The 15,216-nt window shown below is 37.6% G+C and overlaps 2 protein-coding genes across 2 annotated transcripts; both read right to left on the reverse strand.

Moving 5' to 3' along the window:
- Positions 1-253: 253 nt before the first annotated feature.
- LOC139119656 (calcium-activated chloride channel regulator 2-like) lies at positions 254-4,997 on the reverse strand. The gene is made up of 6 exons (XM_070683484.1): positions 4,917-4,997; positions 3,341-3,513; positions 2,699-2,888; positions 2,170-2,298; positions 1,632-1,796; positions 254-583 (listed from the first exon to the last, which is right to left on the reverse strand). Exons 1-6 carry the CDS (start codon positions 4,990-4,992, stop codon positions 351-353), a joined length of 966 nt encoding a protein of 321 aa, XP_070539585.1. The 5' UTR covers positions 4,993-4,997; the 3' UTR covers positions 254-350.
- Positions 4,998-5,655: 658 nt separating this feature from the next.
- LOC139119578 (calcium-activated chloride channel regulator 1-like) lies at positions 5,656-15,112 on the reverse strand. The gene is made up of 6 exons (XM_070683422.1): positions 14,951-15,112; positions 14,509-14,676; positions 9,538-9,718; positions 7,611-7,732; positions 6,334-6,496; positions 5,656-5,936 (listed from the first exon to the last, which is right to left on the reverse strand). The coding sequence occupies exons 1-6, from the start codon at positions 15,059-15,061 to the stop codon at positions 5,656-5,658; spliced, it is 1,026 nt and encodes a 341-aa protein (XP_070539523.1). The 5' UTR covers positions 15,062-15,112.
- Positions 15,113-15,216: the final 104 nt, after the last annotated feature.

The raw sequence follows: 15,216 nt of genomic DNA on the forward strand, positions 1-15,216 counted from the left end.
TACACCAAATCATACAACTAAATATTACGATAGATTCTCCATACTTATAATGTAAATTAAAATGTAAAAATAATTGTATTCGTAACCAGTAAACATTAGTAGTGTAAATGATATGGTATGAATATTATCGGAAGGAGTACCGTCCGTTCGTCACAAAAACATTACATACTATTAGATGAATTACATTTACAGTCCAATGCATTTGTACGAAGTCGATTCCTCCGACCGACAATTGTCAGAAAATATACTTGGGCCTTGAGTATTGACAAATAAACAATCAAGCACACACGTGTCTAGAATGGTAACCATAGAAAGGATTCACAGTTCTATATCAGAGTGGACCAGTCCCATTAGGGTACGACATTTCCCGCTGTTACCTTTGATTTAGTTTTGCATTTAACACAAATGATCAGAGCAGACACTGCAATTATGACGAAGGCGACAAGGACGATGATCACAATTGCGACGACAGGCATACGTATGCCGGATTTGGGATCGAGAGACACCGTCACGATGTTCGATTGCGGTGAAGTGTTACCATAGTCGTCGTTGGCAACCAAAGAAAACACGTATACAGTCGAATCTGGTGAGAAAGCAGACACGTGAATTTGTCACACACAGCTGTCAATGGCGCGCAAAAGGGATTTAGAGGCGATACCGAAGGATTCAAATTACTAAGCAACGGTTGCTAAGGGTAATTTCCAAAATTAATCAAAATGCAAAGTTTTCATGGTTTTATTTGCATCATAAATATTTACAGAACCATACTATTCCAAAAGACGCAGGTTTGTCGCGCGAATGATCAGTGACGTCACACATATACAAATTTTCACAGCTCTATTTTAAAACGTTTCAGCTCCTACAAATTTGCACCAACTTTTCCAAAATTTCCGAATGTAACACATGAGATAACTGTTTAGAGCCCCTAGCATGGATTAGGTTATCTGTTCAGGTAAAAACGATTTTTGAACAGAAAAATATCTACTGTGTCATTTCGTGAAATTTGAAGGGTTTTACGGCGATATCTCATAAACTGTCTGGAATTTTTAGAAACGCATGCTTATCTATATTCTCAACTATGACTTCAATAATCCTACCAAAACTCAGCTAAACTGGCTTACAATTGAGAGAGTTGAAAGCTTTTGAGCATTTTCAAAATACAAGGAGTCGAAAATCCATAGAAAACAACGGAGAGGTAAGATTTTGCACGTGCAAAAGTGCGCGTTTGGAACGTTGCCAGCGATAGCAACCAACGCGCGCTTTGAATCCTTCGGTATCGCCTTAAATGGTCAGAGAGACACTCAGGCATACAGACAACTAGGCAGACAGCTGTATACCGATTATTAGAGTGATAGTAGTGAAAACAACACGGAATCGGGACAAACTGCAAGGACGAAAATAGCATTTGCGCGAAAAACAATGAAGAACATGAAAATGCTAAAAAATTCAATACTTCCATGGAGATATCATAACCTTAGATTTCTGTAAATTGACTGTTATAAAAATATTCTCGTACGGAGAATTGAAGCTCTGCTTATCACTTCATACAATGTATGCGAATATTTTCCTCCACCTATTTTTACTATAGATTACAGTTTGACCGCATACAGATGAAGTCGATCACTTCTCACCTGTGTTTGCCTTTATCTCGATGGTAAATTCTTCAGTCTGACCAGCCGGTTTTGGCGCCAAAAGATCACCTTCAATGACCATCTCGCGATCCACCAGGTTGGTCTTATTAAACTCGCGCAGCATCGTTTTAAAGTCCTGGTGTACCCTGAATTCGTAACTGGTAGCTTTAATTAATAGTGCAGAGAAAAACATCTTGCATTAAGTGACTGACATAGGTGTTCATTGAAGTAATATCGGTAGATACGTTGATAAAGGTGTTCATATTGAGATCGTGACTTCGTTAAAATGGCATTGCCCACTACAAAGAATTAATTCCGCATTCCTGAGCTATTCTCTGTCTATTCCCTTTGCTGAAGGAGTACTCGGGATTGCAATCGATAAGCTCAGAACAAAGGTGTAAAGGGTATTTTCGGCACCGTCACTGCGGCCGGTACCTGAACAGTAATGCGATTAGTTCATCCACACAAATGCCGAAAAGTTGCCATATCTTATTGGTAAGGACTCGTCTCTACGTCAGAGTGTATCTATTCAACTTACCATTTCCTTGATCCAGATCATCACCTGGTGCTGTAAACTGAAAAGTCACCTGACCTTTGTCGGAATTCTTCCTGCGAACACTCAAATCGTCAATTCTTGCTGGCGGGTAGAAGTCTCTATACGCAGCATCTGTAACATCATAAAAGTCATACTTGTACTACCAATCTAATACATCATCGCGATGAATAATCCGAACCACTGTAGGCTATATACCTCATCAAGAATCACCTCTTTTGGTATCTACCTAGCAAGTTCTCGTCCCAGGCGCAATGTTTTTACCTATCTCTGATTCGTCGCGAGGTCGACGATGAACACCATTGAGCCATTCACCATGCAATTTACATTTCTTTTATTTTACACAAAAAGTTCGATATCTGCTGATGGTCACATCTTCTGTCTTATGACATCATGTGGCACATTTATCAGCCAATAAGCTTTTCGATATCGTATTTTATGTACTTTGCTACGATACATTTCATCTAATAGACTAAGTATATACTACTTTAAAATGTGTCAAAGAGAGTTTTACATGTGCATTCAGTGCTATCACAGGTAAGGCTTCCCCCGGTCGCTATTCTTTGGAAAGACCCTGTTGAGACATCTTCCGGTGCCGTATCGTCTTCGTCACCGCTGTCAACGTTTGGGTCAATCGGTGATCCGAACCCAGTTACCTTGCTTGGACTCACCACGGTTGATTCCCCGTCGTTTTCCACTTCGACCTACACAATGCACGAAACACAAGCAAACAAAAGCTTGGGCACATATCCGCATTCGCACACATGACAACATTATAGTCCCAGATCCTAATGTTGGTATTTAGCGTGCAAACAAAGGCGCTGACAACGAAATATAATCCGAGATACTGTCATAATTCAACAAACGGTAAACAGAGACGCCGATATTGACGAGCGATATGTACAACTTGCATGAGTTAATTTAATACGGAGCCATGGCTAGGTCCTGCCACTGTGACACAGAATATATCTTAATAAGAGAGCGATGAAGCTATCTACTTTTCGGTGTACAGCAGAATTATATGCATCAAGACAAAATCTGCACGCGTACGCGCCGGCCTGACGTCCGACTTGACAAGCTTCTTGTATCGGTATCGATAGCCCTTCATGACTACTGTGTCGAGCTCTCTGGGGTAAACATCGTATTTCATACCCACCTTTGCGCTGTATCTTCCAGTTCCGTTGAAGTCCGTGAAGTACATGGAATAAATCCCATCTTCCTGGGTTACATCTGCACCTGCTCCGTTATCGCGAAGTGTATACGTCAAAGGACCACCTGCTGGTCTTTCTATAGTCGCTACAACCATGGCGCCGATAACAGGAGTAAAACCTAAATGATAGTAAATTTGACGCACTCTTCAGTCGTAAACATGTGCTCATCGGTGTCCGACTGTGTCCGTTTTTGGTGCCACTGACACGTTTCATTATAGAAATGGTAATATTCAGACATTCGTTTAGCTAATAAATTATCATATCTCACAATTCAAATGACAATGTGTTCACACTACCAAAACCGACTACAGTCTTTGCTTTGATTGCAGAACTTCTATAGTACACATCAGAGTAAACCATAGATTGTAAGGTCCGTCGCTCCGTTAAGGTGGTTGGAAAGGCTATTTTTGCACCAATTCTTTTCTCAGAGTTAATGTCAAGTTTCAAGTGTTAGAATCAAGATATTTAGTTCAAATTTTCAGGATAACTCCCTTAGTTGATATTTTCTCCAAAGACTATAAAAATTGTATATTTGCAGCCATGATTTTGAAATATGACACCAGTAAATATTAAAATTTAATTTTTCATATTTTTTTTACATATTTGAATTTAATAATAATTGGATAGTATTAATATTACCAAATTAGTTATAAATATGTTGACACTATTTATTGTAAGATTTGTACGGCAGGATTTGTAAATAAAATTTGTTTTCATGATTTTACATGGGTTTATATATCAAAACATTATTAAAAATTCTTTCAAATTTCAAAATGTGATTTTTCAAAAAATACTTCAAATACAGGAAAATTGTGCCGTACAAATTTTATCTGTAACCTTGTTAATAGGCTGTAAAAATTCCATGGCCATATCTCATACAATTATGTAGGAAAACTGTTATTCTGTCAAAAATGTTGAAAACAAGCCATATTTGCACCCCTCTTTTGAAGTCATAGAGCAGTTTTTTTTTATTAATCTCACTTTTGACACCTCTTTGACACTCAAAGAATCTAAAATGCATTTACAATAGCAGTCACTCACTCTGAATGCCAGCACCACCTTGTCAAACTTTCCTGAAAAACAGCAAAAAATGACTTTCCCTTTTCAAACATTTTATTAACAGCTAGGGGACCTCTACCATAGTTAATACACTAAGGACTCCCCAACTTCTTCTTATTAGGTCAGTTTTTCAGAAGTTTTAACAGGCTATAACTCTGCAATGCCTTTGTGCCCAAATGTCTAGTTTTTTTTATTCCACAGAGAATGTTGACTACTTTTACATTTAATAGTTTTGTTGAAATTTATAACTGACGCTCTAGCCTTTCCAACCACCTTAAGGTAGGGCTTTACCTGAAGGGTACAGCCCTGCCTCGTGCGACAGATCTTTCCAGTCTAAGTAAACCATGATCTACTCGGCAACGATGGAGTATGATATCACAAAATTGTGTTCACGGTGCTTCTTTATATTTCTAGATTCACATTTCGTTTTGTATGCTTTTTATTCATGATAGATGAGTTTACCTCGAGTGACGGCGGCGTTCAGGATGGCGGCCTTTGGCGGTGAGACATTCTGCGCACTCCATTCTGACACTGCCATGATTGGATATTGATCCGCCTCTCTACTCTTCTTGATTGGACGGTAACCGTAACATCGCGTACGTACGAGCTAGGATTGTTTATGACCAATTTGTATTCGCCAACCTTGAAGATAGCAAAATTAATGACAGAGCACTGGATAAGAGACTTCATTGTCAAATTGAATGAACAATCTTGCAAAAACGTTCACATTTATGTAAATCGCGGGAGCAAGAAGGACCACTTTCCCATCTTTGGCTTGAATCTGTCCGAGCACTGTCGCTAATTCATTCTCTCCACACTGTTCAAGCGACACTAATCTGAGATTTACATCATGCAAATAAAACTTGTTCTCATTTCTGTATCATTAAGAACTCCGCTATACACGCGACCCCCAAAAAACGGTACGTCGCAGTTTTCCGACTTGCAGTCGATGAAGAAAAATTAACATGTCTTCAGGAAATCGGGTTAGTCAGTCGGGAACTTTTGTCTTCTTTATTTCTAATGGTGTGCAACCCATCAAACAGCAAAACTGTAAGATTATGCGTAATTGTAATTGTAAGATTATGCGTGATTTTTAAAAAAAGGCAAATCCTGCAGAGTCTGGCTTTTAGATATAATAGGTCGGGTTACCAGAAACACACTTTTTTTTATTTTTGGCCTTAGCATAGCTACGAAAAATGTACTATATTACTATTTTTACCTGTGCCAGGCCGGGTATTTGGATCGTCACTATTTTAAACAGACTGTCAAGTGTATACGCTGGACTATTTTTCGTTATGAAGCTCCCATCTGGCAATTCTAACGTCAGTTCTATGGCTGTGTCGTTGTAACCAATGTATTCAATGTAATCAACAACAATCTTGGTTTTGTCGCCAATAGTGGAATCAATGTGAAATACCAAATTGTCGCTGGAGTATACTGTCAGACTATTGCTGTACAAAGTGATTGGTAACGAGGATATTTCTGCGATGAGAAATGCCTTTAGTTAGCACATCGGAAAATACTACAAATTCCTTAGAGCCCGATGCTTCTCGGTGTTTTTATATATGATGTCTTTGATCAACGCCAACAGCAAAACTAACTTCAAACCAATACATTGTTGAAGTTGATACGCTTTCGAATTCCCAAAGGAACGTTCCCTAAAATGAACTGTTTTCAGGACGCACGAGACAGTCTTGCCTAACATCGACATAAGTCAACCTATTTGCATTGGTAAGAAAACGCAAATGTTCAAAATCTCCGAATTTTAATTTGAACGTGATGAACTTTGAGGAAAACAAACTTTACAATACTTCTCTGAAACAACAAAGTGAGCTTCCCACTCAAAAACGAAATAAACAACAATGCGGTGACTACATACCTTGGTCTCTTTGGGCACTTGTTGAAAATGCTTCCTTAAGGGCGTTTGAACCTTCCGAATAGAAAAACGACATTCCGCAAGTGGTCGAAGAAAGATTTTCCAGCTTAATTGATGCCTCACTTTCGATAGCTATGGTGTCAACGGTAATTAACTTCTCTTGAATCTAAGAGGAAGATGATTATTTGAAGTGTGAACACAAATCAATATACGAATGTTTCAGAATTTCTAGAACTCTGCTCAAAATTTAGTACAAATGTACTTCAAAGTATAAAACGAAACTCTAAACTTCCCCTACAAACACTATTGGAACTTATTTGGGATAATTGGAAGGTGAAGTAATGTCGATTTGATCTACGAAAGTTATCTCATATGCTTTTCTTGTGATATTACACCCTTGTTTTATGAGTAATTTGCGATATTGTAACATTCAGCAATATGGCACCGAAGACTTTTGAGAAATTTTGAAAATTATGAAAATCCAATTATCCCGAATTAGTTCCAATCGTGTTCGGTAAAAATGTACAATTTCTGCCAAATACTGCTGTCAAAACTCTACATTTTTCATAATGCTTGGTCAAAGTTTAAAATATTGCAATAGAGTCAAACGCAGGCGTCAAGCGTCAACATGTATTAAAAGTTCTTTGGTCAAATATCGATAGGGTAAACCACGGTATATGAGTGTATCCTATACCATTAATGGTGGCAGTTGGAGTGCCCAACGGGTTGCATAACGGCGACAAATCAGCAGTTTTTTCATGACAACTGAATCAGTGCCATAATAATAATGGATTTCAGTCTGTGTTGGAAACGCAACGATGGATTTTAGATCACTGCTACATACATTAATTGAAATTTTAAGGATCTGCTGCAATAGAGTAGTGAAATTCAGGTAATGGCGATTGCATTTTAGTTCCAAAACATGAAACATTTAGGCTGACTACAAAGGCCACTGTATACCACAAAGTCGGATTGCTGCACAGCATTTTTTCTGGTTCAGCAACAATCCTGAGTGATAAACCTACTCTCTACACTAGAACACGATTGGAACTAATTTACATGTAGGATAATTGAATAGTGAAGTAATGTCTGTTTAATATGCAAATGTAAGCTCATCTGATTTTCTTTTTAAGTCATTCACTTGTTTTTATGAATAATTTGTAATATTGCCACATTCTGCTGTTGAGCACCTAACAGTTTTTAGAAATTTGAAATGAAGATCCAATTATCTCAAATTAGTTCCTATCTTGTTCTATAAATATGTATGTTCAGTGTCATACCTCGGAAAGTACATCATCAATGAAAGGTGATGTGTTCTCTTCGCCGTCAGTAACAACCAATAAGATTCCGCCGTTGGGATTTTGACCATTTTGTTCAAGTACCTCTATACCTTGGAGAAGTCCTTTTTGGAACAACCATAATATCATTATTTGTTTCTGCACAAATAATTCCAGTTTGCGTTTTGTTATAATGCGACTCTGTCTATTACATTTTAGAGGAAAGTTTTGTTTGTTGTTTTGTTTTGAAAGAACGATAGATCCTTTCTACTTGATCTCATGTCTAATTTCTTTGTTTATTCATTTATTTGCATCTCTTTTAAGCAAAAGTTTCACAGTTCAAAAAGACAATTATTTAATGAAGCATAAAGCTATTTTATATGAACCCCTGTAGGCACTACACAACTGATAGCAATTAGCTTTAACTAGAACACAACACTTTCTCATCAGCATATTAGCTTACTCATTAAAGAATATAATCTACCGCTTAAGGTGGTTGGAAAGGCTAGAGCGTCAGTTATAAACTTCAACAAAACTATTAAAATATAAAAGTAGTCAACATTCTCTGTGGAATAAAAAAAAACTAGACATTTGGGCACAAAGGGATTGCAGAGTTACAGCCTGTTGAAACTTCTGAAAAACTGACCAAATAAGAAGAAGTTGAGGAGTCCTTAGTGTATTAACTATGGTAGAGGTCCCCTAGCTTTTAATAAAATGTTTAAAAAGGGAAAGTCATTATTTGCTGTTTTTCAGGAAAGTTTGACAAGGCGGTGCTTGCATTCAGAGTGAGTAACTGCTATTGTAAATGCATTTTTAGATTCTTTGAGTGTCAAAGAGGTGTCAAAAGTGAGATTTACCAAAAAGACTGCTCTGTGACTTCAAAAGAGGGGTGCAAATATGGCTTGTTTTCAACATTTTTGACAGAATAACAGTTTTCCTACATAATTATATACCAATTTAATCCAACCTTTGAAATGAGATATGGACATGGAATTTTTACAGCCTATTAACAAGGTTATAGATAAGATATGTACGGCACAATTTTCCTGTATTTGAAGTACTTTTTGAAAAATCATATTTTGAAATTTGAAAGAATTTTTAATAATTTTTGGATATGTAAACCCATGTAAAATCATAAAAACAGATTTCATTTACAAATCCTGCCGTAGAAATCTTACAAATAATAGTGTCAACATATTTATAACTAATTTGGTAATATTAATACTATCCAATTATTATTAAATTCAAATATGTAAAGAAAATATGAAAAATTAAATTTTAATATTTACTGGTGTCATATTTCAAAATCATGGCTGCAAATATACAATTGTTATATTCTTTGGAGAAAGTATTAACTAAGAGATTTATCCTGAAATTTGAACTAAATATCTTGATTCTAACACTTGAAACTTGACATTAACTCTGAGAAAAAAATTTGTGCAAAAATAGCCTTTCCAACCACCTTTTAATGTCATCTTCGTCTTGTAAATGATTGGTCAACACGATTCCCAGATTTTTTTCCATTGCAACTTAAGCTAATCTAACTCCATTAAAGGAATGCTATGAATCTTACAATGCATAGACGTGGTGCACATACAGTCTTTTTGTTGTTGAATACAATGTCATGAATCCAACCATAGTAACACAGGTCGTATTTATCAGTTTCTGCGTTCCCTTGACAACAGGACTAACAATACATTATATCATCTGCGTACATTAAATGATTTGTGAAAACACACCCATCATTGCAACCTGTTTTCGAATCGGACAATGGCCCGGAACACCCAAATAATAGATGTGAACGTTAAATAGCCTTAGGGAGAAAATCCTTTCCCATAAATTTATCGATCATTCATACATATTTTCGGCAAATCACACCAAAGTAGAGTTATTCGAAATCCTGGTCACATGTCAATTAGACGCCACTCACCTGCCCCTATGCTCGTCGCCCCGTCAACGTCTCCGGGACCTGGGACCAGTAGCAACATGGACTCCCTCTGTTCGTCGTTCATTTCCACCAATAGGGATTTGACAGCAGCTGTGCTGTTGAAAACTACCATACCGAGGTATTCACCGTCCTGAACGTCGTTGTTAATGTAGTTGACAACAGCCTGCAAAACATTTTTGAAACCACAGTTGCTCAGTCTTTCAAACACAACAAAGAGGTATTACTATTATTAGCCAGGTCGAAAAGGACATTTGCGACAGAACAGATATAAGCGTTAAGTGAGTGAATTTCGATAATGATAATAAAAACATTTGCAGCAAAACAGCGACGGAAGCAATTACTACTACAACTACTACTACCACTACTACTACAAGAATTCTGCAAACATTGCATGGCTTTTCATTTATCCTCCTGTTAAAAACTCTGTATTTATCATAGACGTGCAATGTCTCTGTTCGTTTACATTTCTACAATGGCTAAGTTGTGTATTAATTTAGCAAGAAGAAATGTGTCTAGGAACCAGGGTCCTGTTGATCTTTCAGGGCATATTTAAAAGCAAGATTTTCTCCACATTGAGACTTGAATTTGAGTATCATCGTCTTAATGAAAATTTACATTCTTTTAATATTATTTGGGCCTTTGATGATATTCTTTGTGACACTCATGATGGTCAACTCAATTTTCACATTTAAGAAACTTCCCTGTTTTTCGTCCATCGCTAGGTTGTGTCACCTTTTAAAATTAATTTGCAATAGGTTTAAGATATGTCGATCTTGTTGACATTTACTTTTGTCATTCATGACGTTTTCTGTACAATGCAGACCATAACTTTGTAGTGATTTTCTTTTATTTGTATCTTATATTTCCTTTGGTTCCTGGCAATGTAAACATTTCCTTTTACACTAGTCTTTTAGTATGTAGGGACCTGTGTGAAATAAAGATATTTGAAAAACTACTACTACTACAAGTACTACTACAAGTACTACTACTACTACTACTACTACTACTACTAATAATAATAATAATAATAATAATAATAATAATAATAATAACAAGGCAGTATTGCTGAAGGCAATGAGTACTTGGGCCGTGATAGAGTAATTTTGAGGACAATATATACTACTATTCAAATATGGTCTTGAATTTCCTCCTGTCAATTAGGCATTTGATTAACTGGTAATTAAACGAAGCAATGGCATGACAACGGCAAAATATGTCTAGCAACTTTTGTGGAGTTTGAGGCAGGGGTTCTTTATTTATAGTGAAAATTGCTTAAACTCCTTAAATATTCAAATTACAGCAAATTTCTTTTGTTCTCGATGGTAGATGTCTAATATTTAGATGGGCATATTTAGATTTCTACCCTATAGTTATCCCTATATACAAAAAATCGGACATCCAGCTCTATTGGCTTGCTCAGAATTAGATATGCGCATAATTAATGAGGTACAATATGTGGTGTCATAAGGTGTCCCATCATACCAGATATGAAGGGTGTAGCACTTGTGGTTACTGAGTTGTGGACAAATATATCTATTTGAGGTCAAAGGTCATGGAGGTCACGTGACATTTTGTCAAAATAATTGTATTGCTAAGTTATTCCTATATACCAAAAATCAGACCTCTAGCTCTATTGGCTCGCTCGCTTGAAAACAATCTCATAAACCTGGCCATATGGGCAACTGTGTATGGGCAGCTGGATACTTGACTTCCCGGAGAAGGCGAGCTGTCACGTTCAAGCTCAGGATTATTTGTCGATCAAATTTCAGTAAATTTACCAACCTAGATGAAATTTTGTCTATAGGCTGAAATTTCGCCGAATTTTGACGAAATTGCATCGATTTTTCAGGTTCATATCCGACATTTTTGAGTGCAGACAGAAATAAGCTTTCAGGCAACATGGCTGCGACCCCATGTTGACCCCGGTATCTGCTAAAGTGCGGGTTGCGGGCTGCGGGTTTTTAGAATTATGGCTAGATTTCTAATATATGTAATATGGCATATAGTATATAAGAAATAAACCTTTAGAATGTGTCTATTATCAATAATGATGATCAGGTCTATCGTACAGTATCCCTTTTCCTGCGAAGTCCATATTTCACCATCAGGTCAAGATGGTTAAATTAATGAAACACTACTATATGGTGTATTTTAACGTAATACTGTATATTTGAAGGCTGTTGAGAACATCAATGCTGTAAACTTGATTTTTTGGACTAAAGATGCTATAACAGACCAAACCAAATGGGTGAAAATACGTCATGTTTCTGATAAAAATCAAAATCTGCTAAACTAAAAGCGGCGATTCCGAGGACCAATTTATTTATTCCGAGCTGCCTGGCCATTACAAATAATTAGGGATCTGAATCACTTTTCTTTCTTGCCATGGATGTGAGTGAGAAATATACGTAATACCAGACGGACAAAAAAAAATCGCGCCTCGGAAATGTCGCCACTTATCGCGGAATGAAAATTGTTACATTTCTAGTATCAGGCCATAGGAAGTAAATTCTTTGTAATGCATCCATTCACAATTCGGTTCCAGGGCAACTCATACAGAAAATTAAACAATGCCTAGTTAAATGCAATGCATAAGGAAAGATTTGACTTAAAAAAGCGTAGAAGTGATGTGTATTGTAAATGCCGTGTATTTTCATGAAATCTTTAAAAGAAAAAGACGTACAACAAAGGACTTAGTTTACTTTGCCGTTTCGGTTCAAGCGAGGTCGCGACCTCAGAGAACGACATTCTGCTAACATTTTACGCGAGAATTTCAGTGGGAAAAACACGCCGGTGCGTTGCCTTATTTTCAGGAATCGATCTAATAGGAATATTTTTGGATGAGTTTGTGTTCTGCAGCTCTCAATAATTTATCTCCTAATATCATGAACGTATGACTTGCACCTGCAGTATGATAGTCGCTCCATGCCGGTATGCCCCCTTCAAGCATTTGATCCAGCGTGACTTTGAAAAGTTTCCTAGGACTATAATCGTGTTCACCACAATAAATTATTTGAAACGGCGTTGAAAACGATTTTGAAAATTGTGCTTTTATCGGCGGTTGAACTAATCTGAAGTGTGAGAAGGGCGAAAATGATATCAAAAAACACACATTTTTTCATGCCCGCAACCCGCAAAATAGCGCATCCGGTTGACCCTAGCCCTGCGTACGATGCTATGTGCTACAGCTAACACACAGCATCGTACGCAGGGCTAGCGAGAGAGTTGCCGACATCGACGGTTATTTACGAGAAGTGAATAAAAGACTGCCATTTTTGGAAGTGATCGAGTAGCTGAGGTAGGCTGGGATACGACTTGGGCCCAAGAACGCTGAATTTCGGCAGTAATTTGGCTTTTTACGTGAAGTCCCAAAATGGATTTGAAGTCACCGACCCTACGTACGGGTCTTTGCAGGGCTGTGGTGAGCGGGGCGATTAGCTGTAGCGGAACACACAGCATCGTACGCAGGGCTAGTTGACCCCCAAGTGAAAATGTGTTCGCGATCAAATCTTCCTATATTTTTTTCAGAATTTTCGACAAAATCATTGCTTCTTAAATCTTTTGTAAAATATAAAATACTAAAATAAAAATGCGATGTGCCATGTCTCCAGATTTCTAAAACATCGTTCGTTGACCGTTCGACGGAATACTCATTTTGCAAACTTGTGACGCAGTTGAAATTCAATACTGACCGCCAAATAATCTTAATGAGACTAGATCATTCTAGACCCCGGTTCTAGACATCCTCCAAATTATCCAACCATTCGCGTTAGAGTTCAGCTCGCTTAGAGTATCATAACATTCTTCGGCCTTCGTTTAGATCGACCCTAATCTCTCCCATTTAGGAAATAAATACGCAAGCTACCTCGACAAAACTTCGTGCACCATCCAGGACCAAACGCACTACAAATCTGTCTTGACGTCATCATCTCCTTACATGGTAATCGGCATACCGTATATTTTAGCAAAGGAGACACAGAATACGTCGAGTATTCAGTTTCAAAACGTATTACATTGTGTGGTGTTGTCAAAAAAGGTAATGTTACTGCAGTGGTATAAATTACAAAACACAAAAGTTCAAATCAGTTTATTTTGGACTGGCTTTAACCCAACATTTCATATTGTTTCTTATGCCAGATTTGACCACGTACTTACTGGCGACCCCTTTACATGCAAATTTTGTGTCAAATGGTGTGTTCTCCTGGAAAAACAAACGTACGATTTCTATATGAAGGAGGCGAAATTTGCCCTCAAAACTCGAAACCACCCCTTTATGGGGTGTACCTAGCTATTTGAACGAGCTTCTCGAATCTGCAGCTCTATTTGAAATGATGGTCTGGTTTTCTCAGCTCAAGGATAAGTGTTCTCCATCGCTGTGGGCATTACTATTCTCAACTGGGGGTACAGTTTCCAGTCGTAATGTTTTTCATTGTGTCCGGGATATAAAACCTTTCCTTTTCAAACTTTCACTGTGATTAACACTAGTCCACATCTTGTCAGTGATTAAACATGTTTCAAGTTTAAATGTTAAATTCTGGTCTCGAGCCCTCCTGTTCGACCAAACTGAAATTACCCCTCCCACTTTGGCTCGTCCAGTGGGTGTAGCAAGGGTCGTGCCATCGCTTAGGAAACGGAGGGTGCATTAATTGTTGCATTTCGATGCACATTTTGATTATATTCAGAAGATTTTGTGGCAAAAACTCAGATAGAGAAGCATTTATATTCACATCTCACTTATTCATGACTGGCTGAGAGCAGCACTTTTTTAAGTTAGCATCATTACGCCATTTATTATGCCAAGAAAGATGAAGCCAAGACATTTTGCCCTCCCTGGTCTCAGCCAGAAATGGTTATACCTTACAGAGTTTTTTCCCACGGAATGAAAACAAATGTACTTGGGCTGAGGCCCAAGTACAATAATAATAATAATAATAATAATAATAATAATAACACCTGTTCGAGTCTATAGATACGTCCATAACTTGCCATGCTGCCCGAAATATCAAGGACAAGAACAGTTCTCTTGCATTGACGTTTGACAACCTTGAAAGTCGGCACAGTTGATGCTACTGATCGTGGTGGATTGGTATCATCTCTGAAATCTACATGGTCGTTCAGAACCTGCCGTAATGCACGATTCAATGAAGCATGAATCCTTGATTAGTAGAGTTACCTGCAGTAACTACGAATTCATTGTGTCATGAATGACATTAAGAAGTCGTACAGAAAAGAGTGTTACTTCCACATGTCTGGTCATTCATATCATGCAGCTAATATTGAATTGCCTAAAGGGATTCTTCGCCGAAACGATAACGAGATTTTATATTATAGATTACTCTCTTCCCAGGTGATTTCTGATAAAACGTTGGAACGCAAGCATGCATGTAAGACTTACCTCCCAAACACTCTTATAGTTACATCCGACGTTTTGTTTGGTAGGCGCTTCGTAGTTGTGAACCATGCCAGACGAGTCAGCATTATCCTCGGTGTCACAAAAGTCCATCATCTGTTGAATAAACTCTGTAAGACATCCTTCCCCGTTCGCCTCTCTCTCTCTCTCTCTCTCTCTCTCTCTCTCTCTCTCTCTCTCTCTCTCTCTCTCTCTCTCTCTTCTTTTTAGTAAGAATATTTTCAAAGTTCAACTTAGTATCTTTACAAAGA

The sequence above is a fragment of the Ptychodera flava genome, chromosome 20, assembly GCF_041260155.1.
Source record: "Ptychodera flava strain L36383 chromosome 20, AS_Pfla_20210202, whole genome shotgun sequence".
In the NCBI taxonomy this organism is placed as follows: Eukaryota; Metazoa; Hemichordata; class Enteropneusta; family Ptychoderidae; genus Ptychodera; species Ptychodera flava.

What these genes read in the sequence shown, in the direction of transcription:
- LOC139119656 (XM_070683484.1), bottom strand. Translation starts at nt 4,992, where the DNA reads ATGGCAGTGTCAGAATGGAGTGCGCAGAATGTCTCACCGCCAAAGGCC. An exon ending in GAACGCCGCCGTCACTCGAG is followed by an intron (nt 3,514 to 4,916) that starts GTAAACTCATCT and finishes ACTATCATTTAG; the next exon opens with GTTTTACTCCTGTTATCGGC. An exon ending in CTGGAAGATACAGCGCAAAG is followed by an intron (nt 2,889 to 3,340) that starts GTGGGTATGAAA and finishes TGCATTGTGTAG; the next exon opens with GTCGAAGTGGAAAACGACGG.
- LOC139119578 (XM_070683422.1), bottom strand. Translation starts at nt 15,061, where the DNA reads ATGATGGACTTTTGTGACACCGAGGATAATGCTGACTCGTCTGGCATG. An exon ending in ACTATAAGAGTGTTTGGGAG is followed by an intron (nt 14,677 to 14,950) that starts GTAAGTCTTACA and finishes GCATTACGGCAG; the next exon opens with GTTCTGAACGACCATGTAGA. An exon ending in GGCGACGAGCATAGGGGCAG is followed by an intron (nt 7,733 to 9,537) that starts GTGAGTGGCGTC and finishes TGTTCCAAAAAG; the next exon opens with GACTTCTCCAAGGTATAGAG.